The sequence below is a fragment of the Drosophila biarmipes genome, chromosome X, assembly GCF_025231255.1.
Source record: "Drosophila biarmipes strain raj3 chromosome X, RU_DBia_V1.1, whole genome shotgun sequence".
Taxonomy (NCBI): Eukaryota; Metazoa; Arthropoda; class Insecta; order Diptera; family Drosophilidae; genus Drosophila; species Drosophila biarmipes.
This window is the reverse complement of record NC_066611.1, coordinates 22,944,567-22,959,505: the sequence shown is the minus strand read 5'-3', so window position 1 is coordinate 22,959,505 and position 14,939 is coordinate 22,944,567. Positions and strand designations below refer to the sequence as shown.

The 14,939-nt window shown below is 41.7% G+C and overlaps 5 protein-coding genes across 6 annotated transcripts; 2 read left to right on the top strand and 3 right to left on the bottom strand.

Annotated features, from left to right (window-relative positions):
• The first annotated feature begins 864 nt into the window (after nucleotides 1-864).
• Nucleotides 865-2,654, top strand: LOC108023650 (methylmalonic aciduria and homocystinuria type D homolog, mitochondrial). 2 transcript variants are annotated; one of them, XM_017093270.3, is made up of 3 exons: nucleotides 865-1,085; nucleotides 1,142-1,706; nucleotides 2,193-2,654. In XM_017093270.3, the coding sequence occupies exons 2-3, from the start codon at nucleotides 1,179-1,181 to the stop codon at nucleotides 2,493-2,495; spliced, it is 831 nt and encodes a 276-aa protein (XP_016948759.1). In that variant the 5' UTR covers nucleotides 865-1,085; nucleotides 1,142-1,178; the 3' UTR covers nucleotides 2,496-2,654. The 2 variants fall into 2 exon arrangements, with proteins under 2 accessions (XP_016948759.1, XP_016948758.1); XM_017093269.3 differs by having other exon boundaries at nucleotides 866-1,085; nucleotides 1,162-1,706.
• Nucleotides 2,565-3,484, bottom strand: LOC108023651 (COMM domain-containing protein 3). The gene is made up of 2 exons (XM_017093271.3): nucleotides 3,192-3,484; nucleotides 2,565-3,129 (listed from the first exon to the last, which is right to left on the bottom strand). Exons 1-2 carry the CDS (start codon nucleotides 3,358-3,360, stop codon nucleotides 2,666-2,668), a joined length of 633 nt encoding a protein of 210 aa, XP_016948760.1. The 5' UTR covers nucleotides 3,361-3,484; the 3' UTR covers nucleotides 2,565-2,665.
• A 248-nt stretch (nucleotides 3,485-3,732) lies between these two features.
• LOC108023649 (neuferricin homolog) lies at nucleotides 3,733-4,991 on the bottom strand. Its single transcript, XM_017093267.3, has one exon. The coding sequence runs from the start codon at nucleotides 4,950-4,952 to the stop codon at nucleotides 4,089-4,091; it is 864 nt and encodes a 287-aa protein (XP_016948756.1). The 5' UTR covers nucleotides 4,953-4,991; the 3' UTR covers nucleotides 3,733-4,088.
• Nucleotides 4,992-5,345: 354 nt separating this feature from the next.
• Nucleotides 5,346-6,110, bottom strand: LOC108023243 (uncharacterized). Its single transcript, XM_017092521.2, has one exon. It carries the CDS (start codon nucleotides 6,085-6,087, stop codon nucleotides 5,419-5,421), a length of 669 nt encoding a protein of 222 aa, XP_016948010.1. The 5' UTR covers nucleotides 6,088-6,110; the 3' UTR covers nucleotides 5,346-5,418.
• A 1,341-nt stretch (nucleotides 6,111-7,451) lies between these two features.
• Nucleotides 7,452-9,102, top strand: LOC108023317 (uncharacterized). Its single transcript, XM_017092620.2, has 2 exons — nucleotides 7,452-7,552; nucleotides 8,261-9,102. Exons 1-2 carry the CDS (start codon nucleotides 7,511-7,513, stop codon nucleotides 9,005-9,007), a joined length of 789 nt encoding a protein of 262 aa, XP_016948109.1. The 5' UTR covers nucleotides 7,452-7,510; the 3' UTR covers nucleotides 9,008-9,102.
• The last annotated feature ends 5,837 nt before the right edge of the window (nucleotides 9,103-14,939 follow it).

Here is a 14,939-nt window from a genome sequence, read left to right as displayed (position 1 = left end):
AATCGGGGTTTCGCCAAAAAACTAGATCCTCATTTTCCAACCCAAAATATTCAGTATTTTGGGAGAAACAAAAAAAGTAATTGTCCAAAAACGGAATGACATACCTTGCTGAACTCGTAACAAAATTCCCTATCAAGTGGCATTCACACCCAAAAAATTTTATTTTTGACCAATTTTCGCAAAAAAAGACGATGCTACCCCTTGTAAAAAAATTGAAAATGTCGAAAATTTTTTTGTTTTAAGAATCTGCGAAGAAAGTTCTGCGATGGATTGTGCGGCTTGTTAGCTGTCCAATATAGTATGCCTTTTAGGATTTGGTCAATTTTTGACCAACTTACGCTAAAAAAGGGAATGAAAAAAAATCGGGTTTACGCCGAAAAAGTAGGTCCTTATTTTCCAACCCAAAATATTCAGTATTTTGGGCGCAACAAAAAAATTAATTGTCCAAAAACGGAATGACATACCTTGCTGAACTCGTAACAAAATTCCCTATCAAGTGGCATTCACACCTAAAAAATTGTATTTTTTACCAATTTTCGCACAAAAGGACGATGTTACCTACCCCTTGTAAAAAAATGGAAAATTTCGAAAATTTTTTTGTTTTAAGAATCTGCGAAGAAAGAACTGCGATCGATTATGCGACTTGTTAGCTGTCCCAAATAGTGCCTATTTTAGGTTTCGGACAATTTTTGACCAACTTACGCTACAAAAGGGCAAAGAAAAAAATCGGGTTTACGCCGAAAAAGTAGGTCCTTATTTTTCAACCCAAAATATTCAGTATTTTGGGCGAAACAAAAAACTCTGATATTTGAAACGTAACGATTTCTGTGTTTTCCACCCCTGAGCTCAAGCGATACCATCGCCTCCAATCAGCTGTTGGTCGATACTGAAAAGTTTAGGAAAAACGCAACTGCGTAGAAATTAGGCAGCAGCCGTTCGGGTTGTGGCAACAAAATAGGTTTAGTCAGTTGGACTTGAAAAAGCTGTTGTAGAAACTCGAACAAAATTCCACGTAGATTTGAAAAGGTGTTCGGAACCCGGGACTATCATCAGACAGAGCACTGCTGCTCCAGCCGCCAGCGAAGGTGAGTGTTTGTGTTACCTTGGGCAGCTTTGCGTCCGAAATAGCACCGATTGCCAGCGGATTCTACGCATTTGCAGAAGCCGATGATATAATAATGTCGCGCTCTTTGAGTCGCGTACTGGGCACCTTCAGCCCCGCCACCGGAACTGGGGCACCCAACAGACTGACGCCCCTGCGTGGACTCCTTGGCACTGTGGTGCCAGTGGCCGGGTACTCGAAGCGGAATGGACCCCCCTCGGATGCCGGCGAACCCTTCAAGACGGTCTCCAAGTCGCGGGACCTCGACGGCGACGATGATCTCCACAGCCTGGAGAGCGAGCCCAACTGGGAGCTGACCGCGGACCGCAGCAACCGCTTCTACCTGCCCAATGCCACCGGACCCGCCTGGCAGGGCGACACCACCACCGTGGGCCTGCTCACCCCGCTCGGCCAGCTGGTCAACTTCCTCAAGGAGGCCAACGCGGACAAGTCGCGTCTGGAGTTCGCCTGCTGCCAGTGCCCCATCCTCATCCGCGAGTCGCTCGTGGAGCTCTTTCCCGTGCGCGTCGTGGCGCAGCGGGATTCGGCCATCACCATGCTCGTCCTCAGCTACGAGGGGGACATCGAGATGGGCGCCGCCAAGGTGAGGGTTTCACATATCTAAATCATAGTCTAGTTATGGCCTTGATCACCTTTCTTCACTAAACCAGTTTCTCAAGCTCAGAGCTACATAAGTGGCTGACCTTAAATACTACTACTAATATAGTATAAAGAAAGCTTACTGCATCTCACAGTAGATTAAGATATAATTATGTTATGTTATTTCCTAGTTAAATAATTGATTTGTTCTGTATCTGATCTCATTTATCTGATCTGATTTATTAATGAAATGTTTAATATTAGTATGAACAGTTGTAAAATGAGTTATTTGCTTCTGGAATAGGTATATTATCTACAGAACTATTCTTTATCATACCGTTTAACTAAGGAAACTGCATCTCAAGATCAATTGTTTATCATTTAGTTTAGTACTACTTAAGGACAGTCGTGAAACAAGGAAAGTTGGTTATGAAATAGGGCTATTATCAACTAAAGTAAACGTAATTCACATATGACTCCATACTTACAGTTTGTGCTGGCTGCCCGGGACATAAGCGACCGCCTGCTGTCGCTGGGCTACTGGGCGGACTTCCTCAACCCGTTCAGCGGACGACCCTACTTCATGCCGCGGGATGGGGCCAAGCTCTACAAGCAGGACCACCGCTTCCGAGGCCTCAACATGCGGCTGTCACTGCAGAACCACTGCACCGTGATCGCCGCCGAGGAGAACGATACCACCCACTTCTCGGGCACCATCTACTGCACGGCGCCGAACCACTACGACCAGCTGGTGGAGCTGCTGGTGCCGCCGCCGCGCAAGGTGGCCCAATGACGCATATGCGGATGCCATCGGAGTGACGATGTAGTTGAAGCCTTTTAGTGATGATGACTGTGTTAGCTGTTTAGGTTTTCTGTTCCCGACACTGTATATAGCCGACAAATGCTGGTGTTACATATGCTGTGCGAAATATAATCGATAAGAATGTTGAAAGCTGGCTTGTTCTAGGCCAAGGCCATCTGGTGGCAATGGCGCTCGATCTCCTTGAGGCGGTTGATCAACGACTGCAGCTCCTCGGCATTGCAGACGAACTCCACGATGGTCTCCCGCTCGCCGCTGCTCGTCTTGAAGTGGCCCAGGTTAATGTGGAAGTTCGCCACGCCGGTGCTGCAGTCGGAGGTAGAGGACTTGACGTCGCACACGATGCGCCACTGGATGTCGGTGATGTGCGGGAAGTTGTGGCCCAGCTGCACCTGACGGAGGATCAGGTCCTTGCGGCTGTCCTCGAACACGCGGCTCAGCTCGTCGACAGTGCCTGCCTCCAAGGCCAGTTTCTCCAGCTGCTGGCGGAGCTGGAGGCCGTCCCAGCCGTGCTTGGTGGCCAGGGCGTACAGGGCAACCACCGCGTACTCGCTCTGTTTGGCGCAGGCGGCATTGCTGGCGTAGAGCTCGGGGACGGAAGCAATGGCTGTGGAATGGTGGGCTCAGGTTAGACAATGGGGTACAGTACCTCCCCAGATTGCGACTCACTGGCATCCGGATGGAGGGTCAGCTTCAGGGAGTTAGCGATGAGCAGCTTGGTCAGCGGGGGCGAGATGATGCCTCCCAGGTTCCTGAGCCCGGCCACCACGGTGGCGGAGAACAGGCTGGGATCGGGGTCCGCATCAAGGGCTGGGGTCTTTCCCGATGAAGCGGCCATGCGTGGCAGCGTTATATCCTCGAAGAAATCGCCGAATTATGCTTAAATTTACGGGGACTAGGAAATTGACCCGGTTGTAAACAAGAAGTGCGCCTAACAGCACGCATGGCGATCTAAACAGCACGGAGTTTAACAGAAGCAAAAGCTGCTGGGCTCTTGAGTACAGTGAAGGCTCTTTACAGTAAACAGAATATAACAAACGTAAATTTGATTTTAAAAGTCCTAAGCTGAATTGTGTTGAAAGGTTTAGCTCTTTGATGGTCTGTTTGCTGTTATTTAAAGAATTAATTTTTAATATAAATTCGAGTGTCGCCTAAAATAGATGTATTTGCAGATAACATCGATACTACTAAGCTGCCCATAGAAAGGCAATTATTTGGTTTAAATGTTTTTCATTTGTATTTAAATATACATCTCTTTTAAGTATAAAATAATTTTTGTATTATTTTTGAATAATTGAACTACCAAAATCAACTTGAATGTTGACTGAAGTGGAATACATTGAACTGCAAATAACAGGACGGCAACTTAGCAGGGAACTTAGCAGAGCTAACAGAAATGAACCGGAACTAGGGTTTTCTAAAGGAATATCTGTCGTTCTGGGAAATGGTCCAAAATGTCCTATATATCGAACTCGGTCCCTGAGGTCCAGACAAACCAAAGCTACCGAAAGGTAACTGGAATACAAAGAAGCAAGAATGTGATGTCTACAGATCCTGGACGAGCTGCTACACCCTGTAGAAGCACTCCTGCGCCCGGGGCTCGCAATTGTCGTACGGCTTCAGCATGGCGTCTCCGTGGGCCGTTCTGCCGGCCGCATCGATCTCGTCAAGCTCCGTGTCGGGCACACAGGCGCACTGGAATCTCTTGTTGCCGCGGCTGTAGAGCTTGCGCGGATGGCCGGCCCAGGCGCGCTCCTTACCATCGCCGCTGGTGGTGGTGCACCAGACGCGGGTGCCCCGCTCCTCGCTCCACTCGATGTTGCAGCCGGGATACCGGGCCCGCAGCTCCTCCACCTGCCGCTTGGCGTCCCGCGCCTGCTGCAGCAGCTCCAGGAACTTGTGATGATAGGCGGTGGGGGCACCCGTGGCATCGTAGAAGCGCCCCACCAGCCGGCCCTTGTAGATGTAGTCCTTCTCGTAGAAGTCCCGCCACCCGGCCAGTCCGATCAGGTCGTCTGGCTTCAGTGTAAGCACATCGTCGGACGTTTCCGGGTCGTAGTTCTCGAAGTCGCCGGAAATGAAGGACACGGAGGCGTCGCGGCCCACAAAGAAGTTGTAGCTGCAGCCGGATCCGTAGTGCTTAATGCCGCGGCTCACATCGAAGACGGATCCCAGGAGCGCCAGGTAGAGCGGACGACCCTCCTCCTCGCCATTGAAGTGCGCCAGCTCAGCCGGCGTGAAGAGCGTGCCGACTTCGACGCCGGCCTGAAAGGCCACCGGAACGCCTGCATCCCGGCCAGCCCTGTCTAGGTAGTCGTCCGTGTGCCGCCGCAGGAACTGCCTGATCTCTGTGCGGTACACTCCCGCACAGACGGCGACCACCACGAAGAGAAACTGCAATTTGAACAGGTGTCGCAGCAATCCAAACATCTTGTACTTTCGCAGCCCGGAACCGGAACTGGTTCCGCTACCGTTCGCACTCGGAAGAGAGAAGTGTGACCATCTGGTGCAAAAAGAACGGCAAACCGGTTTGAATTTTTGAATTGAATATTTGAATAATGAATTTTTCTAAATATTCCGTTGTCGCAGCCAGAAATTTATTTTAATAAGAATAACCTTTTTTGTAAAGTAGTATCCAGGTTTCGTCTTAAATTCTTGGCAATTTCAAGATTCTGGTAAAATTACATTACACAAAATTCAGTCAACGAAAGAAACTACTTTCTAACTTGCTAAATATTAATTATTATTTCTGAGCCCTGAAGATTTATATATTGAATATGCCTTGTCCATAACCTTATAAAAATTCAAAAATAAGGGGACCAATTAATTGTTGCATGGAATATTTATAATTTTTATTTGTTCTTTTTGATTTCAATCAGATGACTTGTTGCCTGACCTAGCGGCGTCGGGAGACGCAGGCGTCGATGTGGGCGTTGACCTCCTGGAGGCCGAGCACCGCCTGCGAGGAAGCGGAGTGGGTGCACGCGTTGCCGTCGACGAAGACGGCGGGGATACGCTCGCTGGTGGACTGGCGAATGGTCTTGATGGAGGACCGGGCACTGACCAGGTAGACGGTGGCCTGAATGTAGAACTTGGCCATGCAGGACTGCTTGAGCACAGAGTTCTTGTAGTTCTGGCACTTGTTGTAGGTGGTGGCCACGTTGTAGCCCCCGTAGACCAGCTGTTGGGTGGCGGCGCTCACGTCGGTGGCGATTTCAGCGGATGTCTGGGCGGCAACGACGCCGCAGGAGTGCAGTTCCTCGTGGGCGGCGTCCACGATGCGGGCGATCTCCTCATCCTCGGCGGCGACGCACTCGGGACTCTCCTGGCGACGCGACTCCACCTGGTCCAGGGCCTCCTCCAGCTCCTGCTGCGGCTCCCGCACGATCTCATCGTACTGCTGCACCAGGGCCAGGCCGGTGGACTTGCCAATCTCGGTGATCTCCTCCACCACGCTGTGCACCTCGGCGTCCAGCTGGGCGGGCAGCTGGCCGGGGAACTCCAGCGGCTGCGCCCATCCGCTGGCCACGAAAAGGGTCAGGATAATCACTGCGGCGGTCCTCATGGTTTCTAATGGTTTCTACAGGTTTGCAACTGCTATTGCCGACTTTGACGAGCTAAAATCGTATTTATACCCGGGCCTCCAGAAACGGAGTATTTGCAGACGGTAAGCTGGACAATCTGAATTGCTGGCCATAAATTTATGGCCGCCTTTGTAAATCATTCACGGCTGTGTTTGATTAGTGAACTTTACATTCACCCCCTATTCATAGATTTCCCGCATTAGGATTTAGATTAAAATTGGGCGAGTCGCACAATCGCACAAAGACATGGTAAACATCAAAACAAAGCGTTATTTGGGGAGACATATGTGACTGAGCATATTAAGAAAGGAATTATGTATAAAAAATAGAATAGAAATACAAATTCGCTGATTTTGCAGTTATTTAAGCATATTTTTCGTACACATATCCCAAAAGTTTTGCGAAAAGGGGTCGGAATAAGGAATGGCATTTGAATTCCCAATCGATTGGCATGCAAATTGTTGATAAATTTTAACCCCTTAAAAAAAGGAAAAATTGGTCTAAAATAAAATTTTTTCAACAATTTGTAGAATAGGTTGTTAGCTGCTCAAAACAGCCAATCTTTCGCTTTGTTTTGACCAAGTTACGATTGAAAAACCGCAACAACCTAATTTTTGGTCGGAGAAGTGAATGCCATATCTCATTGAACTCGTAATTAGACTTCCAAACGATTGGCATTCAAATCTGGAAAACTTTAATTTTCTAAAATGTTTTTTTTTTTAAATAAAATATACCGAAAAGGCATAGGCCTAGGGTGTTAGCGCCGCAAAGCAGTCGGTCTTTCAGATGTGCGCCTCGTCTTGACCAAGTTACGGTTGAAAAACATCAAAAAATAAGGTCTTTTTGTCTGCAATCCTCTCAAACATTCATGCAATTCCCCGAATAACAATCACTTTAGCAGGAACCCTCAAAATAGAAATACCCAATACCATAACGCGTGTGTGTCTGACGTCTCGAGTGATTCCTTAGATTGAATTGCCACTGTTTGGTATGACTTTTAATCGAGGGCATGAGCAGAGCCATAAATTATACGACATTATCTTCTATAATTAAGGCATTATTTAGATTCTGCGATTAGAGCGATTTTCAAGTGGCGAATCCAGTAATAGATGTGTTTCCTATCGCTCGACGCACAGGAAAATATAATTTGCGACCTTATCGAAAGACTCTCTCTCTTTTGTGTTTTTTCCCCTGGACGATTGGAGAAAAAAGGCAGACGGAAATTACTTCGATTAAAGTAAGACAAAGCCAAATAATGGGAAATAAACCAATTGGCCGATAAAACGACTCTCGAATATTTTAATTAACTGGGGGTACGGCCCCCGATATGGCAATCTGGATCTGAACTGCCTTCATGTATATAAGGTGGCTCCCCAGCGAGATCCCGGCAAAGCCCAATCAACCATGAGGAGTATTATTCTAGTGTTAGCCCTAGCTTTGGCGGCTGTGAGTAGATCTGAAACTGGAGCACCCAAATAAAACCTATTCATAAATATAAGTGTTACTTAAATATACTAAGATAATATCGAACGGGTGGAATTAAAGTTTACAATAAGAGTGCGTGTGTACCTAAAATAATAAATAAAATAGATGCTAAATATATATAAAATTCTTTGTTAAACTTAGATAACAGTGCGTATGAGTGATATCTAGGGGCTTCTATTCTATTCTATAAAAGCTTATCGCTAACGTTTAAATTTATTCCTTGGATTGGAACTTACTTGACTAATAGTGATAATTCCTATAAAAGTGTTAGAATTCGGCAAATGAATGTACAAAATATTTTCAGTTGGTAAACACTGCGTATGATTAATGTGGCTTCATTTATCCTTAAAAACAACCCAAAAGGAAAATAAGTAAGACAATCAAAATTGAATACTTCCAGGGCATAAGCCTGTAATTGAAATACTTATAGTATATAATATAATATAGTATATAATATAAATATATAATATAAAGATAAATAAATTATAACTGGTCAACACTGCGTATGATCAATGTGACTTGATATATTTCAAAAAATATAAAAGGAAATTAGATTAAAAATGCACTAATATGTTGGTTATTCTATTCATAAAATAAATTTTAGTTTAATAATTAGTTCGATCTAAACTGTTTTTGATTTTGAGTTAATTTAATCTTAACTGAAAACAGGTTTCAGCTGTGCCCTTGAAGGAGGACCACGATGTTGCCTCTCTGCAGGAACTGGTCAAGGAACTTGGTCTGGACCTGGACCTGGACTTGAACTTCGACCTGGACCTGAGATTCAACCTGGACGACGAAACACTGCTGGAGGAGGGCAACGTGGCGGTGGGTGAGTACGTCTTCCTGAACCGCTTGCTGAGCTTCTTCGTGGACGAAGCGAAGGCCCTGGCCCGGGACATCATCCGGCTGACGGAGCGACAGCTGCTGAAGATCTTCCTGTACCCGGTGCGCGAGCTGGAGAAGCTGGCTGAGGACATCGAGCGCAGGGCCCAGGATGCCGGCGAGTGTGCCGTCAACGTGACCACCAGTGCGGCCGATGTGGTGGCCCTGACCACCGTGGAGTTCCTGGACTGCGGCTACAATGCCGCCGCCACCTCCATCGACCTGGTCCTGGACACCAAGAAGGCGGTCCTCCAGCTGACCGTGGGCAGCTATCAGCTCTACAAGCTGCATCGCAAGTGCAACAACTACAAGAGCAGCGCCCTGAAGTCCTCCTGCGAAGTGCGTTTCTATGCCAAACTCGCCCTGTTCGCCACCAAGGCTCCGGGCTCGTTGGTCCACCTGATTGGACTCCGGAACAGCGTGCCCGCCGTAGCCAATGACGCCACCGCCTGCACCAACGAGGCCACCCAGAACGCCATCCGGAGATTCGACGCGCTCAACGCCGCCCTCGACGACTGTGCCGCGCATTTTTAGTGAAGGGTCTGCCTTAATGAAAATTATATATCACCCATTTCATAATGCAGCTAAATGAAAACATAATAATGAAAAGCTTTTTGCCCAAGTAAAAATATTAACATTTTAATTTTAAGGGTAAGGGTACACCAAAGATATATATGCGAAGAAAGTTAATTAGAAACAATAAAAACCACCCAATTAAAAATGTTCTTCCTTGGTTTTTTGAGTTATTAGTTTTATTTAAATTTAGTTTCATATCGTTCATCTTGTTCAAATACAATAAATAAACATTTAAACTATTTAGTGGTATATATATATATATAAATCGTTTGTTTTTGTTAAATATTTTAAATAAGTGTATATATATTGTATGTCATGGGTTTTTCTTCGTCTCCGCCTGCTTCCCTCGCTTCTCTTCCCATCCACCTGCCTTTCCCTCATAATTGTGGTTCTCTCGTGCCAAAAATTTGCCTTTCATTTTTTCGTTTGGTTTGAAAGAAACTGGGTTGTTTGTTATTATATAAGTAAATTGCTGTGTTCGGGCTTACGGTCGTCAAATGTCGTCTATATATTTGTGTATATACCGCACTATATATACTTTACACTGTGCACTCTGGCGAGTGGGTAAAAGTAGTTTGTTACATAGATACTAATGTATAAATGGTTTTCTACGCATACAAATACAACTAGGTTTGCATGTACTGGTATATCTGTATCTGTATATGTATATGTCTGTGTTGTGGTGTGTGGGTGTGGGTGTGGGTGTCAGCTGTACATATGTAGAATGTATGTACCATTATCAATAATTAGTTGAACTGTAGCTAGTATATGTATGTATTTACCAACAATTTTACCATCCGACTTTTCATTATTTAATTGGAGTTTTCATCTTCATTTTGCTTTTTTGGGGATTTTCTCTGATTCTTAGTTATATATGTATGTTGTTATTAGTCACAGATGTTTTTAGGCGCGCTTTTATGCTTTAATGGATTCAGCGTGTTGTATATTATTAATAATTCAATTCTTTATAGTAGAAAATAAAATATAAGTAAAAGGCAATTTTCTTAATGTTTTCCCTTTTTTTTGGTTTTTTTTCTGAAAAAATTTGTGCTTAATTTTGTAGAAATTTGGTTTCTTTGCCTGCATTTTATTCGTTTGAAACAAAAAATGTTAAGATACTTGTTTAGTTTTAGTTTTTTTTTTTAATTTTAATAATGTATAATATTAGTTCAATAAATTCGTTACGACACATGGACTAAGACACAGCAAAAAATATTCATGCTTAATTTAGATTCAGTATTGGTTGTTTTCCTTTTGTTTATTATAATTTCTTATTATCATCCTTTTGGTATAATTGGTAGATCGTTTTCATATTATTCTCTTGTTATGGTTTCAATTGCATATTATACTTTGCATTTCGCGACCTAAATGCGCTTGTAAATATTTTTCAATAGTAAATGATGGAACAGCTTAAGAACTCGTAATTTTATCTTTTTTCCTTTAGCGAATATTTTTCAAGACACCTGCCCGTACCTAGTATCTGCCAGCTTCCAAATATGTGGTTATTTTCGTAGGGCTAATCGATAAGATAACATCCAATCGGTAGTCGGTGATCGGTAGATGGTGATCGATAATCAGTAAACGGCATCGGTAATTTCTAGATAATTTCGTATTTTCGTATTCGGTTTTGATATGTTCGCTTCAAATGCGTGTCATGAAAATACATTTGCTTTGCAGATTCTGCAATACAACTCCGTTTAAAAATATATAGAGTAGAACAAGGCTACTACATAAGTACATAGGTGTTTTCTATATATTTGTAGACTAAATTGGGCAAATATTTTGGTTTTCTCTTCTGTCAATGGGCGTTCTGTTTTCGTTTTCGATCGTTAATGCAAAAACCCCATTGATTTGCGATTGCCTCGTAAAATTTTTCCCATTTCTTGCGCTTTCAATTCAATATTATTATTACAATAGTGTGGCCAAAGCTTATTGTCGGAAGCGTTATGCATTTTAGTTTTTCTCATTTCTTCGGTTTTGTTTCGTAAAAATATGTTCGTTAGTCGTCAACTTCAATTTCAATATCGCATTCGATCGTATTGTAAAAAACAAAGGGGAAAGTACAACGCAAAGTATAAAAAGTTTTCGAGATTTCTGAAAATCGAGTGTCGTTAAGGCTATTTGTTGTTAGTTTGGTTGGGTTTATTTAGGGGCTGATGTCATTTCCTCCACCTTCGAGTTATTATTTTCAAAAATGTAATATTTCATTTTGGTCTTTGCTTATATTAATCACTAAAATGTATCTTTCTTGTATATCTTTCCTTCGATAAATGTATATAAATTTGTTTGTTCTGATTTTCTTTAGTTTTGCTTTTGGCGTAACTTTGTGTGAGCTTGGTTTTTGTATCTTTGCCCATTTTTTTATTTTTACTTCGTAAAGAAAATGTTTCAAAAAATGTTTAACAAACAATTCAATAGGCTTTACACGAAAATGATGTGGCATTTACTTATACGTTATATAAATCAATTGTAAAATATATTTATATATATATGTTCACATATTACTCGCTTGTTTGCTATATTAGTTTGTTGTATAATTAAATATTGCATTTGGTTTCGTTGAACGTCTGGACAATTTTTCATCTTCGCCGTCGATTTCCCTCCGATTTTGCATCTACTTAGTGACATTAGGTTACAACTAGACTAGTATATTAGCTGTACGTATTTAAATATGAGTGTTTTGGGTGATTTCCGTAGCTTTTTCTGCTTCTGCCCTGCTAAGTATGCTACAGAAACGTTCGAACAGACGAATAAGGATCGAATACTTCCCCTTTTAAACTCTAGTTCCTATAAACCATTTATCGTAATATCCTCTGATCTTGTGTTTTTTCTAGTTTGTTTTTCCCCTCGACGAAAACCACTCCTTGCTTTTATATAATTTACAAAAATTTTGATTTCAGTACCTGATTGCAAAGGGTTTTCCTTTTTCGTTTCCTTAAAAAAAATACAGACACTTGTAATTGTTGTTGTTGTTGCTGCTTGCTTTAGACACAATTTGAAGTACGATTCATATGTATACATATAGGTATATATTTTGTTCTAGTTTCACATTAGGCCATAACTTGTGTTGTTGGTTTGAATACGAAAACGCTTTCAAAAATTCTACAGGACATAACTCTCCCTCTCTTTCTGTCTCTCTGTCTCTCTTTTTATCCTCCGTCTCCCTCTGTCTCTCCGTCGCCGCTGTTGTAAACTTTAATATGTAAATACACACAATTAGCTATATTAGGTTTAAATATTACTCTTACGCGATTAGAACTCAGTGAGCAAAGTATCTAAGACATGTCCGCGTCCTGGGAAGTTGTTTCGCACCCCACATCCCTTTAGCACTACAATACAATTGGTTTCGGTTATGGTTGCTTGTAAATATAGTCGATATATGTGTATAAATATGATCATTGGTTACAAGTACAAGACATTAAAGGAGGGCACACGAGTCGAGTTCCTAACAATGGCCTTTTGTTTTCGTTTTTTGGAGTGTCCTACGGTTAGGTGCGACCGAGTTGGCTGAGATCAAATTAAAATTGAGGAATTGGTCTAACTTGTTATCGCTTTTTCGTTCACAACCATGTAAAGAAGTTGGAGGGGAAGCGAGGGGACAGATCCTAGTACCGGTGTCCATAAAAAGCCGGGTGAAAGATGCTCCACGGGTGCTACGCTCAGAATAAAAACTGAAATAATGTAAAAAAAATGTTAAAACCACTTAGGATTTATATCCTTTTTTCGAACATAATTCTCGAAACTGTGGGACCGAGTGCCTTAAAGCTACCGAAACTATCAAGAAATCGTTCGGAAACCGACGTAATTCTCAGCTAATTGTTCTCTTCCCGTAATCCCCGAACTATTCACCGAAAAGGGAGAAGATTGGAAGTTGAGCCTTATACTTTCGGATTTCTGGCAAGGATTCTAGATGCGTACGCGAGTAAAATGGTAAATTTGTTGACTGATTTCTTGAATTTATTGCTGATTCCGTTTGCTGTCCTGGGTAAAAGTTGTATCTCGATCTCGAATTCTCGATTCCGTCAGTTGTTATTGCTTCTGTAATTGATTCGCTCCCATCGATTTTCTCTATTCTTTGTTCGTTTTGTGTAAAGTAAAGAAAACTCAAGCTTTTGTTCTCAAGGTTCAGGTAATCAATTTCTAGTCTTATCTGTTGCACTGAGTAGTCTGCGATTTTCCTCATTTACATTTCACTTTCACTTTAATTTTCATTTCATCTCCACTTGTGGTTTGTCTTCTTGCTATACTCTTTAAAGGTATGTATACATATAGGCATGTGTGTGTATATATAATTTGTCGAATTTGTTACGTCGTTAGTGGGATTACATAATAGCTATACATATTCGTGGTAAATGAAAAACGATCAACAGATGATGGAACCCTTTTGGGTTCAATGCTTATAGGTAGTGTCTCGAGTTGAGTTGCTGCAAACTATAGTGTAAGTTTAGGGTCTATAAGTACCTTTAGTCGTAGTTGTAGCTGTAGTCTGGTTTTGGTTTTGGTTTTGGTTTACTTTTAGTTTGGTTACCAAGTTAAGTACGTAGGTAAATTTGTGGCTGGCTGAAACAGGTTGTTCTGCGTGAGTTTTAGGTTGGAGTTGTCAAAAGGAGAACTTTCTATAACTCGACTTATTGTAGTTTGTCAACGTTTCCATGCTCTTATTTCTTTTTATTTTACTTGTTTTTGGCTGCTGCAGTGCTAAAGTTAACTCTTAGGTTTTCGGTTTGACGAAGCTTTGATTTACCTCTCAATTGCTTTTGGTTTTACTATAGTTTGGTCAAGCGGTTTCGATCAATTGTATCTAACATTTGTTGTTTTCTTGTTTTGTTGTTTTCTTGCTTAATTGATTCAAAGGGAAGACATAACATTCTAGAAAAAGGTTCCTAACTGATTTCGGTTTCTCGTATCTCGTAAATATATATAAGTGTATATTGTATATATTTTGTTCTGAGTATAATTTAAAGCATTCTTACATAGGTAAGTATATTTTTGTATTTAATTTTTTTTTTTGCTTTTTCACTTTCTTCTGTATGTGTAAATATCAATAACCGTTTTCTACAATAAGACATTACATACTTCTTGGTGCCACTATATTATATAGTCATACGTATATATATGTTTATAAATATCCAAGTGAGTGAGTGTGTGAAGCTTCGTCCTTCGCGGGGAGGCAGAAAGTATCCCCAATTTACTTTTTTTTTTTTTTGGGGGGGGGGGGGGTGTTCGATAATTACTGGGCAAGTGCTGGAGGGTGCGGTGCCTAGGAGGTTGAGCCCTATGAATAGAAACTTTTGTACCAGGCCTTAGAAAAATCGATTGAACCCTGGGGATGGGGAAAAGACTTTCAACATTTTCGTGTAAAAAGCACAACGAAATTAATGTTTATTCTACCCGCATCCTACTTTCGATCGTACTTATTGTGTTTTGTTGTTCTTCTTGTTGTAGGAATGGCACGCCCTTAATTTACGTATCCATATATATAATATATTTTCATATAATTTGTTTTATTACTTTTATAAGACAACATTCAAACACTTAAGATGCTTCATCGAGTTAATAAATATTTTTTTTCGTTTTGCTCGTTTTCTTTTTGTTTTTATCATTTGTTAAAATATCAAAAGTGGATGGAATTATGTGATTCTAGTTATTACACACACTATTTATGTATATATATATGTATATATTTATATATATCGTTCCTTGATAATACAATTCATTTGTCATGGTTTGGTTTTGCTGCCTGAAAAAATTCGGACCAAATTTCTTAGGGGGATTCGTTTTAAATTTCTCACGTGCTTGTTAATTATACAAAAATATCTGTAGAGACTTTTTGCCGTAAAATGGTGTGTGTAGATATAATTGTTAAATGAAACCATTTTTGCAAAAAAAT